Source organism: Monodelphis domestica, chromosome 6, assembly GCF_027887165.1.
Source record: "Monodelphis domestica isolate mMonDom1 chromosome 6, mMonDom1.pri, whole genome shotgun sequence".
In the NCBI taxonomy this organism is placed as follows: Eukaryota; Metazoa; Chordata; class Mammalia; order Didelphimorphia; family Didelphidae; genus Monodelphis; species Monodelphis domestica.
Window position 1 is genome coordinate 210,693,978 of NC_077232.1, and position 23,886 is coordinate 210,717,863.

The following is a 23,886-nucleotide window of genomic DNA, read 5'->3' on the forward strand; positions in this document are numbered from 1 at the left end:
AGACTAGGAGCTTGGTACTTTGAAAATAACAAATAAAATTGATAAAGTACTGATTAATAAAAAAAAGAAGAATCAAGTTAACAGTATCAAAGATGAAAGGGTGATCTCACCTCTAATGATGAGGAAATTAAGGCAATTGATTAAGAACTATTTTGCTCAATTATATGGCAATAAATATGATAATCTAGGTGAAATTGGTGAATATTTACCAAAATATAAATTGCCTAGATTAACAAAAGAGGAAATAAAATACTTAATTAATCCCATCTCAGAAAAAGAAATTGAACAAGCCATCAAGGAACTTCTTAAGAAAAAATCCTCAGGGCCAGATGAATTCACAAGTGAATTCTATCAAACATTTAAAGAACAACTAATCCCAATACTATACAAATTATTTGACAAAATAAGCAAAAAAAAGGAATCTTCTATATATAAACTAAATCATAGTGAGCTACATATGAAAAAAAAGTCAGGAAGACTATTATGGAGTATATTTTAAAAAGAAAGGCAAATGAACAGAACTTTGTCATTGTAGTCCTTAAAACATATAAAGCACTTATCATTAAAATTGACTTATACTTAGCCAAAAAAAATCAATGCAATGCAATTTGACTTGAAACATTCTCAAATGTGGCATGTAGATTGTAATTTCTTCAGTCTGCAAGTGCCTTTCATTGATGAAGCTTTCTTTGTATCCATACCTGCCTATCCTGTGCAAGTCTTGTCATTATCACTATGTTCCCAATAGTTTGCTAGAAGTCAAACCTGCTGAAGTCCTTGGAGAAGGTATCATTGGTACCATTCTGACCATCTGTCAGTCATCCCTTACACTTGCCACATGACCAACCCATCTTCTCTTTTTTTGCCAGACAATCTCTTGAGGACATACTTTAGTCCTGTTCTTCTTTGGAATTCCTTGTTACATATATACACTTCCCCTATATGTGTATATGAATATATGTACCTATGTAATTATAATATATTTACACATAAAGTAGTGTTTTATAAAACTTTTAGAGTGATACTTAAAAAATTAACTAGATAGTTAGAATATGAAAGCCCTTGATAAGTTTGAAGAAACTGTTTTCCTTATTTCAAAGAGGTTTTCAATACAACTTTGTTATATTGGAAAGGACATTTAATGTGAAGTAAGAAGACCTGGAATCAGATGACCTTGAGAAGTCACTGACCATAAGACTCCATTTCCTGTTCTGTAAATTGGAGGCAACAATATTTGAAAGATATGCCTCACAGCTAGTAAGGGTCAAAGGAGATTGCAGTGGGAGAATAAAGAGATAGTAAAGCACTTTATAAAACATTATATAAATATATACTATCAGTAACATCAATAATACTCTTCCTGCAATTGTGTTACATCCAAGAGTGTTGTCTTCATATTTCTATTTTACCCTTTGCAAGGTAGTAGTACTGCTTATAGTTTCCAGACTACTCTCACAACTCCATGGAGATTAAGGGAATTGCTATCTAAATTAGAAATAAATAAATGATATTCAGTCAATTTTCAATCAGTTTTCACTTATGGTTTTTATTTTACTTTTTCTTATCTTTGAAGAAAATGGAACAGCAAAGATAATTCTGCTTTGGTGATTATCAACTGAGGTACTAGTGGAAACGTTACATTTCTCTGTTTTTGATGAATTCTGTTTTTATTTTTTGATGAATTTATTTTTATTTAATTACATTTTTACAGTGTCATAAGTGTTAGTTATGAGTGTAGGTTTTTTAAGCCATTCTCTGCCATTACTTTACTATAAGCAGATTGACATTCATTTTTTAACATTTGTTTAGAAAATCTCAAGTTAGCAGTAGAGGGGACAGCTCTAGAATAATAATTTTTCTGCTCCTTTTCTTTATATATCTTTGGTATAACTCATATTATGGGATTTTTTAGAATTAAATTTTATTCTGTTTTCAGATATACAATTTCTTCTATCCCACTTTCCTTCCACCCCTCTTCCTTCATGGAGAAAGCAAAAAAAGCACCTACCCCCATGAGAAATATGTCTAGTTAAGCAAAACAAATTTGAATAGTCAAGAAAAATGAATTTCTGCATTGGCTAAGTGCAAAAACAGGAAGTCAATCTATACTCTTGAGGCTCTTAACAGTTTCAGGAAGTTGGTAACATGTTTCATTTTAAGTCCTCTAAAAAAAAAATAAAAAATTAAGTCCTCTAAAAAAAAATTGTGGTTGGTCATGTAATGAACCCCTTTTATAATGCTATTCCTTCTTGAAATCTGTTTGTAAAAGACTAACTTTTCAGCCCATACTCTTAGATCTTTTAAGACATTTATCACTTGATATACACTTCTTTTAGAAGCTCATTTTTTGTAGAGCTAGAAATGGCATAGAAATCATCTAGTCTAATATCCTCATTTTATAGAAAGGAAATTGAAATCCATTGAGTTATATTAATATCTAAAATCACCTCCTAAATTAGAAAAGCCTTCCTCTTAGAAATGAAATGACAAAAACATTGTATCCTAAGAGTGTCAATCCTTTGTGGAGCTCTTAGATATAACAAAACTGGATCAAATAGGCAATGTTACTGTAACTTGGCATATGCTTTACTAAGTCCTTTGCATAATCATAACCTGACTCCCAGATTTTTGCTTTTTGGTGAAGAGCAAGCAAGTAGAAATCTATATAATAAATAATGAATACTAGTTCTCTGCATAATTATAATGAGTATTGAAAGTAAGAATGGTAAAGATTAAATCATGGTTTTATTTGTTGCATATTGGTCATTAAAAATATAATTGTGATTTAATCTTTCATTAGGTAGTAACCATCTACTTACCCCATGAACATAAACTCATAATACAAATACTGAATTAAAGAATAGGTATATGACATTGAAAAACCAATAAAGCAATCATTCAGCACCTCATTTGTATCTTTGAAAAAGATTTTTTAATAAGTAAACAGTTTGTACTAGATAAGTATAATATTTCCCTTAAACATTCTGAAATGTCATTTAGGTTTTGTCTTTTGGCATTGTTTTAAATTGCATGTTGTAGTATTACATATGAAGAGAATATTAAAACAAAGCTCTTTTAAAATTTTCTTTAGTTCATCAAATAACTAAATGGAGTCTGAGCAGCTGTTCCACAGAGGCTACTATCGAAACAGTTACAACAGTATAACAAGTGCAAGTAGTGACGAGGAACTTTTAGATGGAGCAGGTGTTATTATGGACTTCCAGACCTCTGAAGATGACAATTTATTAGATGGTGATGCCTCAGTTGGTGAGTTGGTGTTCCAGCTTTTTTTTGGATGATGAATGTTATTTGAAATATTTATGCTGAGGTTTTCATTAATGCTAGATTTTCCAAAATTTAACTATTTTACTCTTTTGTTTATAGTAGTTCACTGTTTTTAAAACTGGTAATAATTTTTCTTTTTAATTTAATTTCAAATGAAGAAGCTTTATTTATAGATAGTTTAGAAGTTGTGCAGGACCTGACAATGTGTTGTTTAAAAGAAACACTGAAAATGACACAGAATGAAGCTGAGGGACTGGAGTAGAAAATACCATCTCTCAGCTGATCCTGAGAAGGCAGAGGGTAACAGTCACAATCTGACAGAGTTGGATATAATTGGAAGGGATGAAAAGGGCAACTATATTATGTTGGGGAGAAGGACTACTATTGATAATGAAGCATTATTAATATTGGACCTGTAGTCATCAAGTTATGATAGCACCCTAATTTTTAAAGGAAAAACTAAATGAAATACAAATGGAAATAGATTAAAAAAATAATAATAGCTGCAGACTTTGATTTTCCTCTCTCAGAACTAGATAAGTCTAACTAAAAAAGAAGAAAGAAGTTAAGGAGATGACTAGAACCTTAGATAAGTTAAATAAGATAGCTTTTTGGAATGTCCCCTCCCCCCCACCTGCAATGAAATTAGTAGCATATCAAAGCCTGAATATACACATAATCTTAACATAGTTTCTGGTGGGACAACAATGGTTTAGAGAGCATAAATATTCTGTAAAAGACTTACTTGAACATTCTTCATACTATGGAGGTAATCCTACATCCCTGAGGGATTTTGGCACAGGAAGCTGGAAAGACTTGTTTTAGAAAGAGTGTAGTCCTGGCAACAGATTATGTCTATTCCTTGAGTAGACATATCTAGTGAAATGTGGCCCTGATAATATATGTTAACTGAGAACCACATGATCTAAAGTGATCAAATTAAATGCTGAAAGGAACATGGAGAAACAGGCCTAATATTACATTGCTGGAGCAGCTGTGAATTGTTTTTTAGAAAACAAGATGGAAATATACATTAAGAGCTATAAAGCTGTTCATGCTCCTTGACCTAGAGATCCCATTGCTAAGGGTAAACCCTATGGACATTATTAAGAGAGTAAAAAGTTGTGTATGTATAAGAATATTCATGGAAGCTTTATTTGTTATGATAAAATAACTGGAAATAAGACAAATACAATGAATGGGGGAAATGACTGAATAGATTGTGATATTTTAATATAATGGATTATATTATTATGTTATCAGAAATGACAGATATTGGAAATATATAGAAAATAAAGGAAAATATGGAGATGAAAAGAGAATAAGAATAATACATACCATGATTACATTTAAAAAAACAGTCCAAAAATCAAGAGAAAAAAGTATCCAAATAAAACAAATCCAAACAGAACTCAAAAGCAGAGGATGTTTATATTGGTATACACATATAATTTACATATTTTAAAACAAATTGTGAGCAATGTGGAGTTTGTGTTTTGTTATCTTTTTAATGCATTTATTTACTTAAATTTTTTTTGGTATTAGTAGTGGTTGCTAAGTATGTCACAAAAAATTACGTAATTTAAAAAAGTATTTGAGGCTGATAGTTTTTTGGGGGAATGAGAAGGATTCAGGTGAGGTAGGGGGAAATTGATAATTTTGGAATCAAGCAGGCATTGAAAGTTCCTGGAATTGACAGCATGACAGTCTCTAAAGCATCTAGCCTTTATTTCAGTTGGCTAAGATGTTGGAGCTGCTATATTCTGGATGGAACAGTGTTGGGGCCAGATTTCAGCCATACTCTAAAGTGAATCATAGTAGTAGCTGCCTACAGGCTGTTGTCATGATCTGTAAGATTTACTAGTAGAACACAATTGACCTTTTGTGAAACTCTTGGAGTACAGTGTCTTTGCAAACTGTTGGTGGGGAAAAGAGCCTCTTTAACTTTTTGCCTTTGTCTTGATTTGAAGAAGTTGAGATGTTGTTAGAAGTTGTTTGAAATAAGGACAGGGTAATATTCTAGGTCTGCATAGATCAGAATAACAAGAGAAAAGTGCTTGCTTTGTATGTAGTTGTGTGTGGAAGTTTTTTATGAATTTGAAAAATGTTTAAAAATATTTGCACTTTTTAGTTTTGTACTCTTTAGATTAAGAAAATAAAAAGTTATTAGCTATTTTAAAAACATTTGACTTTTTCTATGTAGATGAAGAAAAGATTGGAAATAGTACACTAAGTATGGGAAAAACATGTTTAAAGGATCACAGTAAAGATAATAAATTAGCTAGCATTTACTGGCTGCCTTCTTTATGCTCTGTACTGTGCTAGGTGTTCTGAGAACACAAAAGACAAAAAAAGGAAGCCCTACCTTTATTCAAGAAGCATACCATCTACTTAACTTCTACTGGGAAATGAGAGTGGAGTTCATGAATGCAGACAAGTAAATAAAAAAATAACAAAGCACCTTTGAGAGAGTGTGATCAAGGATCTGGAAAGGTTTAGGATGCTGAACCTGAGATATATTTTTGGAGGAATCTAGGAATTCATTGAAGCTGATATGAGGAAAGTGAGTACCTCTTTTGGAGAGGCATGGGGACAGGAAATGGAATGTCATGTATTTCGGAACCCTCAGCAGGTTAGTTTGATTGGAATAGAGAATGCATGAAAGGGAATAATGTAATAAAATAGTAATAATTAGGATTTAAGATCACAGATTTAATTTAACTTCTTGAGCATTAGTCAATTGAACTAGAATTGGGCTGGATGATATCATGGTGAATTCTGTTGTCTGTTACCACAGAGATAACCAAGGACAAGCCAATTAATTAACCGCTGAATTATTTCATCATCTGTAATACATGGTATTTGCACTTTGTAACCACTTTATAGAGTTGCTGAAAAGAAAACACTTATAAACTGTAAAATTCTACATAAATTTTGTTCATATGCTTATAATTTTTTTAATGTGGAAGAGACTTAATATGTTTATCCAGTTCATTCTCTTCATGTATAGATTAAATCCAAAGAAGTTAATTGACTGCCCTAAGGTCTAAAGGTGTGCCAATGTCAAGATTCAAACTGAGATCTTCAGTCTGAATTTACTTTTCTTGATGAGACCTTTTCCCTTAAGAGGATATGCTATTGTTATCAACACTTTTTATTCAATGACATCTTGTTTGCTTGCCATTGGGCTTTGTTTTTTAAAATAACTAAGTTATTTGGTCTCAATAATCTTTTCTTTTAAATGTTGAAGGTTTATCTGATGCAATGTCAGTATTGACTTCTCAGTGTGAATATTATAGGATTCATTTGATATAGAACCAAAGTTTTTCCAAATTAGAGAGATTTGCCAAAGACCCAAGATGGTGGAAACCTTGAAATACTCTGTTTTGACCTAAAGAGCATTTAAATCTTAAGGTTTATTTAGATTGTGTCAAACTATATTGCAGTTTTTAAGATTTTTTTTCAACCATTCTTGTCATTGAAGAGGAGCCATACAATTCTTTCATTATTGATAATGGAGTATATATATATACATATATATATATATATATTGTCATGGTATATAGTCGGTTATTGTGTAACCGCGAAAATGTGGGTTTCAAAACTGAATTGCCAAAACTGTAAAGAGTTTTTAGTGTCTTGATTTAAATAAAAAATAAGTGGTTGCCATGGGAAAAATTCCCAAATATGAAAATACCCAAGGCAGCTGGGTTTTTATGTAAATTTTAATTAACATAAATGAAGGAATTAAGGAAAGGGAGAGAGAGTAGAGAGTAAATAGCATGAAGGGCCTTAAGAGAGACTAGTCAGTCCTTAATCACTCACCACAAGATTGTCCTAAAGCAAAACTCCAGTCCTTCACTGAAATCCTCAACTCCTGAACTAAGTTCAGGGACCCAGCTCCTCCAACTAACTCCAAACTCCAATTATGTTCAGAGAGCCAGCTCCTCCAAACTAACTCCAAACTAACTCCAAACTCCCCTCCTAAGTTCAGAGAACCATCTCCTTTTAAAGAGAAATGTCTCTTATGTCACCTCCCCTAAATTTTCACATTTACCAATCACAGTAGAAGTTTTCCCCAGGACTGACCATTCTTAGTTCACAACTTCTTTTGTTATCACCTTCTCTGATTAGATTACATCTTCTGAGTATTTCACATCTCTTTGCTAAGACCTTTTAGTGAATAATTTAACCTTTATAGGTACTTAGTATCCTTTTGTATTAGATTTAAAAATAGACTTATTTTAGGGTTTTTACTTCACTATAAGTATGAGTTGGGGACTTTTCATTGTTCATTAAGGAATTTTACAACTTTATTTTCCCCTAAGGCACTGTCTGAGCAGGGTGGAGTAATTTTAAAGTTCTCAATACATTCCTGATTAAGTACCTCCATTGTTTAAAATGGGGAATCACTTAACCAAATCTAAGGTACATACAGTCTGAGTAGTTTTAAGATTCACAATAGGAATGTACTCAAAGATGCTGATTTTACTTTTACAAAGTATATATGTTTATAAAAGTCATTATGGGTGATCAATGTGTGAAATAACAGTCAGGTATTGGTGAATGGTTAAAAATACTTTGATTGGTCTAGTTTGGTCATATTAAAAAAATAGCTTTATTTACTCCCCATGTGAAATAATTACCTTTTCCCAAAGATGAGGGACACAGAACTTGGCATAAATGAATAGAGAAACTCTCATAGGATTTCCCTTCTCTTATAGTTCTATCTTTTTATGAAGTGGGTTGGGGATAGAGAAATGAAGGTCAAGGGGGAAATATTTTTATTTTCCCTATTTTCCCTGAGGACTTCAATTCTTATCCAAAAAGAAAAAAAAGATTATCTATATTTTTAAAGTGATTAATAAAATACAACTCAAATACACTCATCCAAAATGATTTTTGAAAATGAAATGATTCTATGTAAAAATATCTATCATTTCACTGGTATAATAAAACTCAAGGACTATTAGTCCTTCCTGTAAGAGTCACTGCAACATCAGTTGTAAAATATGTGCATTGCTACTATAGGGAGATAAGATCCTAGGGTCAGAGTTTTAGAGCTAGAAAAGGGACCTTGGAGATTCCATCTAGTCTGGCTCCCTCATTGTATTCATGGGGAAACAATTTGAACCCAGGTTCTTTGAGAGGAAAGCTACTGCTCTTTCTTTTTTTTTTTTGGCATTTATATAGCCCTTTGTACTTTTCTTTTTTTTTTCTTTTTTTTTTAAAATATATTTTATTTGATCATTTCCAAGCATTATTCGTTAGAGACATAGATCATTTTCTTTTCCTCCCCCCCACCCCCCATAGCCGACGCGTAAGTCCACTGGGCATTAGATGTTTTCTTGATTTGAACCCATTGCTTTGTTGATAGTATTTGCATTAGAGTGTTCATTTAAAGTCTGTCCTCTGTCATGTCCCCTCAACCTCTGTATTCAGGCAGTTGCTTTTTCTCGGTGTTTCCACTCCCATAGTTTATCCTTTGCTTATGAATGGTGTTTTTTTTTTCTCCTGGATCCCTGAAAGTTGTTCAGGGACATTACACCGCCACTAATGGAGAAGTCCATTACGTTCGATTATACCACAGTGTATTAGTCTCTGTGTACAATGTTCTCCTGGTTCTGCTCCTCTCGCTCTGCATCACTTCCTGGAGGTTGTTCCAGTCTCCATGGAACTCCTCCACTTTATTATTCATTTTAGCACAATAGTATTCCATCACCAACATATACCACAGTTTGTTCAGCCATTCCCCAATTGATGGGCATCCCCTCGTTTTCCAGTTTTGGGCCACCACAAAGAGCGCAGCTATGAATATTTTTGTACAAGTCTTTGTGTCCATTATCTCTTTGGGGTACAGACCCAGCAGTGCTATGGCTGGGTCAAAGGGTAGATATTCTTTTGTCGCCCTTTGGGCATAGTTCCAAATTGCCCTCCAGAATGGTTGGATCAGTTCACAACTCCACCAGCAATGAATTAATGTCCCTACTTTGCCACATCCCCTCCAGCATTCATTACTTTCCTTTGCTGTTATGTTAGCCAATCTGCTAGGTGTGAGGTGATACCTCAGAGTTGTTTTGATTTGCATCTCTCTGATTATAAGAGATGTAGAACACTTCTTCATGTGCTTGTTAATAGTTTTGATTTCTTTATCTGAGAACTGCCTATCCATGTCCCTTGCCCATTTATCAATTGGAGAATGGCTTGATTTTTTGTACAATTGATTTAGCTCATTATAAATATGAGTAATTAAACCTTTGTCAGAGGTTTCTATGAAGATTTTTTCCCAATTTGTTGTTTCCCTTCTGATTTTAGTTATATTGGTTTTGTTTGTACAAAAGCTTTTTAGTTTGATGTAGTCAAAATTATTTATTTTACATTTTGTGATTCTTTCTATATCTTGCTTGGTTTTAAAGCCTTTCCCCTCCCAAAGGTCTGACATGTATACTATTCTGTGTTTACCCAATTTACTTATGGTTTCCTTCTTTATGTTTAAGTCACTCACCCATTTTGAATTTATCTTGGTGTAGGGGCTACTGCTCTTTCTAAGGTACTATGCTACTCCTGTTTTATTTGCTTTGCAATAAACATTAAAGTTCCTTGGTTGATCATGCTGGGAAAATATGCACATTGTAATTGCTTTCTGTTTGGTGACATTATTTGCAGAAGATCTCCTTACTGACTTTCCTGGGAGTGCAAAAAACCAAGAACACAAAAGACAGCTAATATCTGATTTGACTAGGAATTGGGCTTCCTCTTTGAACTAACCTTCTTTGCCTGAGACCTGAATTTAAAGAGGACAATCAAATCTAAAGTACTGAGAGGCCCATTCTGCCACACCAGTCCCTGAAGCCTTTGGGAACTCTAGTAACCTGGCTGTTGCCTCTCCCCCATTTCCAAAAGATTATTCAAACCCCCCCCCCCCTCCTGTAACAGATCTATAACTACTTTGGTAGTTGATTTTTTCAAGTTAACAGGTTGTTGATCCCATATTGTAAACCTTTTAATAATATCAGGAAGTTGACAAAATGGGAAAATTAATTTTTGGAATAACAAAATCTTGGGGCGGGGGGAACCACAACAAACCCAATACACTATTGATTCTAAGACAGAAGGCAAGGATTTAAAAAAAGAGAGAGAGAGAGAGAGAGAGGGGAACAGGGGCAGCTGGGTAGCCCAGTGGATTGAGAGCCAGGCCCAGAAGACAGGAGGCTCTGGGTTCAAATTTGGCCTCAGACACTTCCTAGCTGTGGAACTCTGGGCATGGCATTTAACTCCCATTGCCTAACCCTTACCACTCTTCTGCCTTGGAACTAATACCTAATATTGATTCTAGGGAGCGTTTTTTTTTTAAAATATATTTTATTTGATCATTTCCAAGCATTATTCGTTAAAGATCATTTTCTTTTCCTCCCCCCACCCCCCATAGCCGACGTGTAAGTCCACTGGGCATTAGATGTTTTCTTGATTTGAACCCATTGCTTTGTTGATAGTATTTGCACTAGAGTGTTCATTTAGAGTCTGTCCTCTGTCATGTCCCCTCAACCTCTGTATTCAGGCAGTTGCTTTTCCTTGGTGTTTCCACTCCCATAGTTTATCCTTTGCTTATGAATGGTGTTTTTTTCTCCTGGATCCCTGCAAGTTGTTCAGGGACATTACACCGCCACTAATGGAGAAGTCCATCACCTTCGATCGTACCACAATGTATTAGTCTCTGTGTACAATGTTCTCCTGGTTCTGCTCCTCTCACTCTGCATCACTTCCTGGAGGTTGTTCCAGTCTCCATGGAACTCCTCCACTTTATTATTCATTTTAGCACAATAGTATTCCATCACCAACATATACCACAGTTTGTTCAGCCATTCCCCAATTGATGGGCATCCCCTCTTTTTCCAGTTTTGGGCCACCACAAAGAGCGCAGCTATGAATATTTTTGTACAAGTCTTTGTGTCCATTATCTCTTTGGGGTACAGACCCAGCAGTGCTATGGCTGGGTCAAAGGGTAGATATTCTTTTGTCGCCCTTTGGGCATAGTTCCAAATTGCCCTCCAGAATGGTTGGATCAATTCACAACTCCACCAGCAATGAATTAATGTCCCTACTTTGCCACATCCTAGGGAGCGTTTTTAAAAATGGATTTATATATTTATTTTTTTCCCAGCAGTTTGTGTTTTGTGCCCTTGTATCTAAGAAGAAGGGGAAAAGAGCATTACAGGTGTGGGGTGGACAGTGTATATAAAGGCACAAAGGCAGGGATTGAAATGACAAGTGGGAGGAATTATAAATAGTCTGGAATGTGGTATTATGGGGTAGTATATGAAATCAGCCTGGGAAGGTAGGTTGGAGCGAGATTGTGAAGAACTTTAAATGCCAAACAGAGCAATTTGTATTTTACTTTAGAGGTATTAAATAGAAAGCCACTAATGTCTTATGAGCAGGGGACTGACATGAAAATTGTGTTTGAGAGATATTGTGAAACATGGATTGAAATGAGGAGAGATTCAAAGCAATGGTGAACAATAGAAGGCTATTGAAGTAGTCTAGGTGAGAAGTAATGAACTTCTTCCTCTTAAGGTCTTAATCCCTTGTTTCTTTGCTGCAGTTCTCAGCGGAAGTGCCACATAAATTATGAGGCCTTTTCTGATCTCAACTATGTACTAGTGCCTTCCCTCCCCTCTCCTAAATTACCCTGGAGAGTATGACTTGGCAGCTAATTGGATATATACAGGATGAGGTAGAGTGAAGAGTGCTTTCTACTTACTAAGATTGCATACCTGAGTAATTAGAAGGGTGGTCATGCTATTGACAGCAAAGAAGGAATTTAGAGATGGATGTTTTGAGGGGAAATAGATAAGAGTTTTATTTTGGTTATGTTGAGTTTAAGATGTCTCAGTAGGCTATTGAACTAGAGCTTTTCATCTTGTCAAAGGTAGGGGAAAAGGACAGAAGTAGCTGGACACCTGTGGCTATATATGATCATTGAGCCTCTGAAAGCTAATGAAATAAACATGAGATAGTAGAAGGAAACAGGGTCTCTGAGGGTAGAACATGGTGATGATGTCGTGGGGTGCAGATGAGTACCCCTGGGATTCTGGAAGGATACCTTTTGCAAGAATATATAGACTCCAAACAACTTAAAAGTAAAGAGAGATTTATTAGTAATGTGGCATTTTTGGCAAGCAAGACAGCATGAGTGGGAATGCTTCAGTTCTGGGGTTTTTATAGTCAATGAAGACTTGACTCTGGGGCCTGGGGTTGGGGAGGAGTTTTCCCTGAAGGCATGGGGATGGTTCTCATGATTTGGATCAATGGGACAATCCTGGGAGGATAATCCTCTCCGAGTCAGATGTTTTGGGTTGGGAGTCAGAGGGTTTAAGGGAGCAAAGGATTTTCCTTGATAATAGTTTGTCTGAGTTTCTGGGGATACAATGCCCATGACAAGGAAACTGAGAACAATCAGGCAGATAGGAGAACCAGGTGAGAGAAGAGTAAAACAAAGTCCCTTGGAGGAGAAAGTGTTAGGTTTGCAGAGAGCTTAGGTATGAGAAGACTAGATTTAAAATTAGAGAACATTTATGATCTTAAAGAGAACAGTTTCTATCAAGTGGTAGGCTCAGAGACCAATTTGCAAGTGAGAAGAGATGTAGAGTTGAGTGTTGACTGGGAAAAAAACACAGAACTATTAAATAATCAAAATCACTCTTTAATCCAGGGCAAAAAGGGGTTCAGTGGTAGTAGGCCTCGACACAGAGCTGCGCATCACATGCAACTGCACGCCACACATGACTGCACAGAGTCCTAGGATTGAACTCTGGCCGCTCTGGTCACTGACCCCTGGGAATGCCAAATGGAAGAGAAAGGCAATTCCAAAGAGCCATTAAAGTTGCAGAGCTTAAATACCTTTCTAGGTAAAACATGGGGGCTATGGATTGGAGGGACAATTGATTGACTTTACAATGGTAAGAAAGGAAAATGAGGATTTCCCTATGGGAATAACTGTAAGGGGCTGATGCTTTTAGTAGTAGTGGTAGTCTCTCGGTGACTGAGAATGACAATTGTCTTTGTGCATTATCATCTACCATGTACCCTCATGTGGCTTTGAAGTCCAAAGGCTGAGGCGCACAGTTTGTGGCACATGGGGCCTGGGACGCCAGTTGTTACGGGAGGTGCGGCTGTGGCCTGGTGTCGGCGTTCACGCGCAGCGGCAAGACCTCGACGTCGCTCATCTTCAAAGGTGGCGGCGGCATGGTGAATGTGGGTTCGCCAGTTGCTTCTGTCAGAGGCAGCGAGTTCTAGTTGCTTTGGTGTAATGCCAGCCCACTTCAAGTTGGACTTTAGCTGATCCTTGAATCTTTTCTTTGGTCAGCTGAGTCCAGCTGACAGTTCACCGTAGAATACCTGACTTGGTATGCGCTGTGGGTCCATGTGGATGACGTGTCCAGACCATCGTAGCTGGGTTTTGAGGACCATGACTTCGATGCTGGTGGAGTTGGGCCTGTCGAGGACTTCCTGGTTGGTGATTCGGTCTTGCCATCGGATCCTCATGATTGACCGGAGGGAGCGTTGGTGGAATTGCTCCAGCTGTTTCATATGCTTCTGGTACAGTGTCCATGTCTCACAACCGTACAGGAGCGAGCTGAGGACCACTGCATTATACACTTTGAGCTTCGTCGCAGTGCTCACACCTCTGTGTTGGAGGACTTTGGAGAGCAGCCACCCAAGTGCATGGCTGGCCTTTTGGATCCTGGCATTGATCTCGTGGTCTAGGGACCCATCGTTGGCCATGGTGCTGCCCAGGTACTTGAAAGTGTTGACGTTAGAAAGCTGCGTGCTGTTGATAGTTATGCACGGCTGGTTAGTTGGCCTCCCTGGTGCAGGTTGGAACAGCACCTCTGTTTTGCTGAGGCTGATAGTCAGGCCAAACAGTTTCGTTGTGGTAGAGAACCTGTCCACAATGGTTTGGAGATGATTTTCTTGGTGGGCCATGAGAGCACAGTCATCTGCGAAGAGAGCTTCCAGGATGAGTCTCTCTGTTGTCTTTGTTTTTGCAGTCAGGAGGCGAAGGTCGAATAGTGAGCCATCCAGTCGGTATTTGATGTATAGTGTAAAGATTAAAATTTAGGGGAGATGGGGAGACTGAGGCATCTGAGGCAGAAATTAGTTTCTCTCTGCAAGGAGTATTATATTTTTTAGAGGTTTATTAAAGGTTAAAGATTAAGAATATACAAGTAAGAAACATGTGCCTAGGCCAGAGGCCTAGACAAAATAACCTCACATCATGGAAGAGACGCCTCTGCTCCAAAACGGAAGTCCAAAAGACCAAGAGCCTTCAAAAGCCTTTGCTTAAATATCTTCTCGATCTCGGCCCAGGTGAGATTACAAGGCATTCTGGGGAAGTGGAGCAAAGGCTCGTGGGGATTGTAGTCCTGTATTCGAGTCTATTTTTTACAATAGCCAAGTCTAGGTCCATCACAGCATGTCGTAATACTTGGGTGAAGTATAGGTTGAATAGTACCGGAGCGAGGACACAGCCTTGTTTCACACCATTGGAGATGTTGAAGCGATCGGAAGTCTCTCCACCAGATAGGACTTCCACTGTCATGTCGACATGGAAGAGCTGGATCAGTTTGACGAATTTTGCTGGGCAACCGAGCTTGCTAAGGATCACCTATAATGTGTCCCTGTTCACTGTGTCGAATGCCTTTGTCAGGTCTATGAAGACAATGTAGAGACTCAGGTTCTGCTCAAGGCATTTTTCCTGCTTTTGCCTCACCATGAAGACCATGTCGATGGTGCTGCGATCTGGTCGGAAGCCACATTGTGATTCAGGCAGATTCTGCTCTGAAACAGATGACAGGAGTCTGTTGAGTATAACACAGATGAGGATCTTTCCAGCAGTGGAGAGTAGTGAGATGCCTCTGTAGTTGTCACAGGCTGCTCGTGCGCCTTTGTTCTTGTATAGGGATGATGGAGGCATCTCTGAGTTCTGGGGGCATGTCTTCCTCTTCCCATATGCTGGTCAGCACTATGTGGAATGCCTGGAGTGCCTTTCCATTTAAGGCCTTGTCCACCTCGGTTGGGATCCCGTCTTTACCCTTGCCTGCACTCATTAGGCCTTGCCTGCACTCATTTGTTTAATGGCTTTTTGGACTTCCTCTATTGAAGGAGGGACGTCAAGTTGTTCAATGGTGCGATTTTGGGGGATCTGGTGAAGGGCGCTTTGGTCCACTGAAGAGGGTCGGTTGAGAAGCTGACTGAAGTGTTCTTTCCACCTGTTGCTGATGCCTTTTTTATCTTTTATGAGTGTGTCACCATCAGAGGATACCAAGGGAGTGGTGGTGGGTTTTAATGGCCCATAGAAAAATTGTTTGTAGTTTTTTGTATCAGCAAAGAGCTGGATTTCTTCTGCCTTTTTTTCCAACCATCGGTCCTATATAACCCAAAATATTTGAAGCAGCACTTTTTTTTGTGGTGACAAAGAATTGGAAAAAATTGGGGAATGACTAGACAAATTTTGGTGAATGAGTGTAATGGAATATGACAGTGCTGTAAGAAATTATAATATGAGGAATACTAAGGATTGGAAAGATATACAGAATGAAATAAGCAGAGCCAAGAAAACAATGTACACAATAAATACAACAATGTAAATGGAAAATAGAACCACAAAAACAATTTGAAGATTACAAAAAACAAGTATGGACCCAAAGAAGAAAATAAGAAAACTTCCCCCATCCAGATCCTTTGCATAGTTGGAAGGTCTAGATATGATGCATTGCATATATTTCCAAGGCCTTTTTTTATTATATTGATCAGTTTTGTGTTGTTTTTTTTTTCTCCTCCACTTTTTTCTTTTCATTAAAAATATTTTTTGTTATATAATATGGCTCTCTGGGAGGGGAAGGAGGAGAATACCAGGAGAAATTCTCATGATATAAGAAAGCAAAAGATATCAACATCCTGGGCAAGCCACTTAACTTTTTAGCCTCAATTCTCTCTCCTTTAAAATGAAGATAAAAATAGTATTTCCCTCACAGAACTGTAGGATGGGTTAAATGAAATAATACATAATGGGTTTTGTAAAATCTTAAAGGGATATATAAACAATGGCAGTCATTATTTGTGTTTTTTATTCATTGATAAAGATCTTAAGTAACTACAATTTTTTCCTTAGTTTTCTGAAGCTGCTTTTTACTCAGTAAGTACATTGACTAGTACAAATTAAAATGTACAAAACATTAGCATCATTTCATTTGTACTGGGCAACATTCCACAGGAGAACAGACATCTTATTAGTCAAGTCAGTTTTCCTTTATTGCTGAACATACCAATGAATTTGTTTTACTGTCCACTGGAGATGAACCTTTTTTCTGATATGTGACTTGACCTATCATAAAAATCTGTGCTTATAGTGGAAAGTAGAATTTTCTCTTATTAAAAATGTGCATTTATTAAAAGTAATGTAAAAAGTTCATTTTAACTACCCTTTGTTGAATCCACATTTCACTGTTTTCCAGACATGTCCAATGTTTTCTTAAATTGCCATCTTATTCTTTGAATGCTCTTCTCCTTTTGACTCTTAAATTCTACCTATCTTTAAAGTTCAACTTTAATATGCTTTAACAAACTTTTTTTTCCTCCATCTCAGAAACAATCTTCTTCCCTTCAGACTTTACAAAGTACTTTATTTTTCCTCTTTTCAACACACTGCAGGTGTTAAAGTTGTCTGTTTTATTATTGTTACTATTATTATTTTCTAGGCTCTAATTCTTTGAGAGACTTTATATTATCTGAAACTTTATATTTCTCCAGTCCTTAAAAATATTCTACATACACTAGATAATTGATAAATGTTTCTTGAACTAAGCTAAGCATAGTTATTTAAATCTCACTTTTCCATCCCCTGTAGCCCATTGTAGTATTTATATATTCACATTAAAAATAAGGTATGAAGTGGTTAAATTTGAGGCTGATAACACTTTCTCCAAAGTTATTAATAGGTGAACATTGTTTCTATATTTGTCTACTCATGAGATCTTTCTTGTTATACAAGTTTCTAGTAAAATAACATGACTTGTCCTGATATAAATATTAAGCATGGATGGGAAAAAAAAAGCCTTGACAAACCTACATGTTTGTAGTCTAAAACAGTATTATTTTATTAGTATTTTGTAATATTTTGAGGAGGAAAGAAAATGTTTTCTGGTTAGTTGACTTCATAGAGGTTTCAATAAAAAATTTTTTACTTCAGTATTTTTAAGTTCATCCATTTTGGGTATAATATTTGAGAGTAAAAATCTTAAGTCTGAATGCCTGGTTACTTTATTACCATCTTTCCATTTTTTCCCCCTTCTTTCTATGGATTCCATTTTAAGCTATTTTCTAAGACTTTGCAAGGGTTCTTAAATCTGTGGCAGATTCCTCAGTCTCTCTTCCCCCACCACTTGGGCTCCATTTAACCCTAGTTATTATAAGTCAGTTAAATCTAGTCTTAGTCAAAGGCCTCATTTTACAGCACCCTCTAATCTGTAAGGCCTTTCCAGCCCTGCAAGTGGATGGGAAGCACTTTAGCTTAAAATCAGCAAGTTTAGGAGATTCATTTTAATTATTTACAACTTTTCATATGTATTTTAAAAGTAATTTAGGGTTCAAGGACAAAACTTTTTCTTAAGAATACTTGGTAAGTATATTCTACAATAAGAAAATTCTTGATATGTCAAAAATAACTTTTCTGTTTGGTGTTGACCATATTTCTTTTACTTTTCCTCTTCCTGTATGACCAAACTATACATCAGGAATAACATGTTGTGAAGATTTCTAAGAGTGACAATAAAACACATTTTAATTTGGGGATATCAGAATCAATACATAAAAGAAATATCTAATAGTGCTCTGAATATAATAGGCCTATATAATATTCCTTCTTTTGGGTGATAATCTGTTGACATAAAGATCTGTGATTATGACTACTAGTTTAGCGGAAGACATTTATAGATGAACGTAATTTATACACTGTACAGGAGTAGTCTCTTTGCTATTGCTTCTTAACAAAAAACAGATTCCAAGTGTATCTGGAATGGAAAGAGGAATACTCTTTATATTGACTTTCTTTTGTTTCAATCTAGATCATTCATGATCCTTCTTGATAGATCCTTGGAGGATCCTTGATCCTTCATGATCCTTTTGTATAATGATATTTTAGTATTCTGCTTAGCTTTAGGAGAATGAGTTCTTATCACTTTGTAAAGTTTCAGTGTTTGGACTTTGGTCTGAAATCATTATCAACAATATTATTATTTTTTGGATCATCACGAGAACAATTTTACTTCCTTTCTGAATCTTCAAGACTATCCAACAAAATTGTATGTATTCTATAGAAATAAGTGGAATCATAAGATTTAGAGCCTGAAGGAATAGTTTTTTCTCCTTGTTTTATAAATAAACTAAAGCCCTGAGAGATCCATGACTTGTCCTCGTCATACTGAAAGTCAGGTTTTGGATGTATTAAATTTATTGTGCTTTTCCTACAATATTTACCCCACTCTAATTTCAATGTAAATGCTTGAGAAAAAAGACCAAGCCCACATGTATACTTGGAATATATTTATGTGTTTATATCTGTATACATGTATATATACCTCAAGAAATAGAAAATTAAAGCAAGCAAATATACCTATATTTTGTGAATATGTATAAATCCTGGGTATGGTATTAGAATATTGTTACAGTGGAGGGAATGCTAAACTTGGAATCAGAAGACCTGGATTTGAATTTTGGCTCTACCACTTGTGATGGTTATAGGAGAATCACTTAATTCTGTTTTGGAGCCTCAGTTTCTTCCTCTGTAAAATGGAGATAATGCATTACTTCACAGGATTGTTATAAACAAAGTGTGTTTGGTAAACCTATGAGCATGATTAGAGATTTTAGTTCATATTATTACATGCTATCTGTGTTAATCATATAACATGCACATACATGCTTATGCATAAAACATTACGTACACACATTCATTTATTAAGTCATATATAAAATGAGTTTTTCTATCTGGAGGGGCAGCATGATTTAATGGAATCAGGAGTCCTAAATTTGAGGCATAGTTCAGATACTTAATAGCCATGTGACCTGAGCTACAATTCCTCTCTGAACTCTCTGAGCTACAATTCCCAAAATAAGGATACTACTACTTACCTAGGGTTTTGTGAAGAACACATATTACATGTGTATGCCATATATACATAAAGAATGTAACCTTGCATAAGCTATAAAATCCTGTATTACTTAGTTTTCATATATAATTAAGTTATTAGATCTTTTTCTTTGTATTTTCAATCTCTTCAGTATTTAAGTTTTAGTAGCTAGTCCCTTGAAAAAAATGTTTAGGTGATGGGTTGAGTTATTGTATTCAGCTGAATGAACTTGGACCTTTCTTTATGGAAGGTTGCTGTACATTGACCTTTTTATTGTACATTGAGTTTTTTATTAGTATAGCAAAATTGTTGTCATTTCCTTGTAGCAAGTGTTGGAGCTCCTTAGTATGTTGTTGCCTGAAAATGTGGAGAATCCTGATTTCTTAATTTATTCTTCAGCTGAGGTCATATGTATTTATAATCTAAGGAAATAGACATACATTGCAACATGCCAGATGCACAATGTGTATCAAAGGAAAATGAATATTGTCCATTTCAAAACCCACCTTTTTCATACATGGCTATTAAAAGAGTAAAGGTTTTTTTAATGTTAAGAAAAATGGCAAGGGTTAAAAAAATGCTTGTATTTTCTTCCTTTAGTTGCTTCAGAAGCTATAAGTGTTCCCCCCCAAACCAGTTTTGTCTGTTATTACTTGGAGCTTAGTCATCATTTACGTAGCTGAGCCCTATTAAGAAGGCTGTTCCGCCCCTAAACCCTGCTAGATTGTAGCCACTAGCAACCCGGGCTGCAATAATTTCCCTTTGATGACATCATTGGCAGTGGAAGGGCCGGTGGTGGCTGGAGCCAGTGGAGCAGCCTCCGTTCTAAGCCGGATCAAATATGGCCCCTTCGCAGCTTTCCGCCACCGCTGCCGCCACCACCCCCGGAGAGCCGGGGCTCTCGGGCTTTTAAGCCAGAAGTCTGCCCTTTCTCTCAATTTCCTCCTTCCTTTCTTTCATTTTTTTTTCTTTTTAAAAATTTAAGTCTACTCATGGATGTTTCTTCCGATCCTTATTTGCCCTACGATGGGGGAGGAGACAACATTCCCCTGCGAGAATTACATAAAAGAGGTAACAGCACCCCCGGGGGTCGGCTGGGCCCTGACCCAGCTCTCTTGCAGGCTCTGCCGCCCTCCTCCTCGTGGTCTTCTTTCTCTTCTTTCCCCAATCTCTTTTTTCCCCCACTCTCCCTCCTCCTTTCTTTTCCTCCCCAGCCCCCCTTTTTCTTCCCTTTCCCTTTCCTTTTTCCTCCTTCCCCTTCCCTCTTCTCCCGTTGCCTCCTTCGGCTCTTCCTCCTCCTGACCACTGCTTTTGGTGCTCTCGTGGCCGGCTGGGTTTGGGGGAGGTGGGATGGATGAGAGACTACAGCATTTACAGATCTTTATGCAGTCCTGGTTTTTCCACCCCCTCTGTGGCAATATAAGGTTGCTTCAGATCTCATTTGAGAATGCCTCCATCTTCCGTGTTTAGCAGGCGTATTTATCACTTGTTTTACTGGTTTACTAGGGCAATAATGGTTGACACGGGAAAAACAATATGCTTTACTTCTTTAGAAAACAGATCTTTGATAATGGAGAACATAATTTTTTTTTTTGCACTTTTTCCACTTAATATCAATTTAAATTTGTCTGGGGTTTACCCCCTACCTTCCTCGGGGAAGCGTTTCTTTTCAAACTTATAATTTCATTGTAAAAACATAAATTTTGATGTGATTTCTGCACATCAGATAAATTTGATTTTTGTTCAATGCATTCAGTCACATCAACTATCTTGGCATAGGTTGTTTGGTTAGCATTTCAATTTCTGCTATTTATACTTTATTCTCTCATTTTCATTCAGATGACTTACTACATTCTTGTCAGCATTTAATGTTTTAGGAAGGTTTTATATGCACTAAAGTCAATTCATTGCATCTTTTTGAATGAGGACTTGGTTTATAAACTGAAACTCAAAATTTAGGCCATGGATTTCTTTTCTTTTCAGCTTATAGATTTCAAGACTTTGTGTGCTAATGTTATCTTATATTTACTTTTAGCAAATTGCATTAGAATTAACTATTTTATTATCCTATAATGTTCTGGATATCTTGATTTTTAGGTAATAAACTTTGTTCAATAGAGTGGTTTAATTAAAAATAATTTGAAATGATTTTTTTTGGTTCATAAATAACTGCTTATGTTACAACTAGTCCTTTCTTAAAAAGGTGAAAGCTAAAAGAAGGTGAACTTGTTCACCAGTTGTAACATTATTCACTGCATGATAATCAAGCAATAAAACAAGACAGCCTGTGTTTTCTCTGGTCTATTACAACATGCCTTCAATGTGAATGATAGTCTTGGGGATCAAGAAATTTGAATTCTCTATATGAAATCTGTCAGCCCTTATAGTACTTGTTTTACAGTGTATCTTCTTTGATCAGCTAATGGAAACCATACTATGATCTGTGAGAGAGATGGCATAATCATTATTAGCAGTCACCAATGAAGTACTTATCACATGCTCGTAATTTTTCTTCTGCCTATATGTAGTAAGTCTTCATGTTCTCTTGGGAGGTTATTTGATTAATGTCTGTAAGAGGAGGTCCTAACTTGAAATCCTCAAACTTTAAAAATATATTCAATATATTTGGTTTTTTATTATTTCCAATTTATTTAACTTCATTTAAAAACATTATCCTGAGAAGGGGTCAATAGACCTTATCATACTGCATCTATAACACAAGAAAGGCTAAGGATCTCTGGTCTAGCAGATCCCTAATCATAGGAGTAAGATGACCATGTATTTACTAGCTTTAGCAATATTAGAGCATAGGTAGAAGATTTGCTTTTAAAACTTGATAAAGAATTTTAGCCCCCAAAAGAGAATAAAGATCATTTTAAGCTATTAAAACTTAAGGTACATTTAAAATTTTTGAATTTTCTAAAACGGGTTTATTTTAGGGATTTTAAAAAGCCTATAACCAGTTGTTATGTAGGCTAAGTATATACATAGGTTATTTGAGTAAGGTATAAGTATGTGAATGTATGATATATATTGGGTTATTATATGGAAGTGGGACTGTTTGTAATGTTCTAGTGCCTTTTTAGAATAGGTTTGAAGAGAATTTTCCATGTTCACCCACATAATGTCTCGTTAATGTTGACAGAGCCAGAATCTGGACAGATGGACAATGGAGTAACAGTATGGCTTTTTCTATGATTTTGTGCATGGGTTTGAGAGAGACTCTTGAAGGTTTGGGTTTTTCCTCCCTTAAAACAAACCAACTGTAACAAAAAATCTTTTGCCTAAAAATCTCATAACTTATGTTCCTTTGATAATCAGCCTGTTAGCACATATTGACAGTGACATCTAGTTCTGTGATAGGCACCTGCCCTTGACAGTATCAGAAAAGTGAATCCCTACTTTCCAGAACTACTTGTTAGTAGTGCATGTAATATATATATACAAATTATTACAAAACTGGGCAGTAACATGGTATATGAGTTGTATGAGTACTGTTTAGTTCTTTTCTGGCAGTGGTATCTAGGAAATATTTCATGGAAGGAGGTGACATTTGAGCTGGGCTATAAAGAATGAGTAAGGTTTTCATATGTTGGTTTAGGAGAAAAATCCTTCTCAGATGAAGAAAATCAGCTTCATTGAGCTAAAGTGAAGAAACAGGAAATATTAGTTATGTTTGGGGGCTTAGCAAATTGGATAGAGCCAAGAGTTTTCTGTAAGCCTGTAGTTGGAGATAAGGTTCTGATTGTGGAGATCTTGCACATTTTAGGCATTTCTGCTTAAAAATGGAGAGAAGGGCTTTGGATCTTTCATCCTCTTCTTGTGAAGCTTAGGCCATTTCTTAACAATCTGAATGCATATGTTAATACAGCTTGTTGGTTTATTTTCTGATGGCTAAGTTTCTTCTCATTCTGTATATATTACATATTCTCAGTTAGGATTCTTGACACTTCGTTATGAATCCAGGCAGTTCTTTGCTCATAACTCCAAAGGGAGATCCTGTAGCTCATTTAGCGTACTGCCATGGGACTATTGGGAAGACAATTTTAATATACTTACCTCATCCAAATAGAAAATTAAATTCCTTTGGATTTTTTCTTTCTATAATCCAACTTAATAATGATTATAATTGGATAGAGATCAAAAGAACAGTGTTTATTTGCTATCAAGAATTTTGTTTTTGTACTGAAATAAGAATGAGAATATATAGCCTTTCTTTACTTGCTTTTGCTACCATGCCAAATTTTAATTCCTTGTTACCTACCTCAGCCCTACTATCTAAAATTAACTGACATTCTACTATGGTTAATTTTATACTGTCATGATATGCCATAAAGTCAGAAGTGTTATTTGGATTCATGACCTTCCAACTGGGTAGGACACCTGCCATATCCTTGTAGGGCTTGTTTTT

The 23,886-nt window shown here is 36.1% G+C and overlaps 1 protein-coding gene across 7 annotated transcripts in view; it reads left to right on the forward strand.

The window, feature by feature from the left end:
• Positions 1 to 23,886, forward strand: part of CLCN3 (chloride voltage-gated channel 3) — a 145,344-nt gene that overhangs the window by 61,621 nt on the left and 59,837 nt on the right. For 4 of the 7 annotated variants that reach the window (XM_056802889.1, XM_056802890.1, XM_001373293.5 and 1 more), the window contains exon 2: positions 3,092 to 3,267. The exons of 1 other annotated variant lie outside the window; for it this stretch is intronic. In XM_056802889.1, the coding sequence (XP_056658867.1) occupies positions 3,108 to 3,267 (160 nt within the window). In that variant the 5' untranslated portion in view covers positions 3,092 to 3,107. Of the gene's footprint in view, positions 1 to 3,091; positions 3,268 to 20,157; positions 20,547 to 23,886 lie in introns of those variants that run through there. 2 more of the 7 variants (XM_007496136.3, XM_007496135.2) reach the window with 2 other exon arrangements.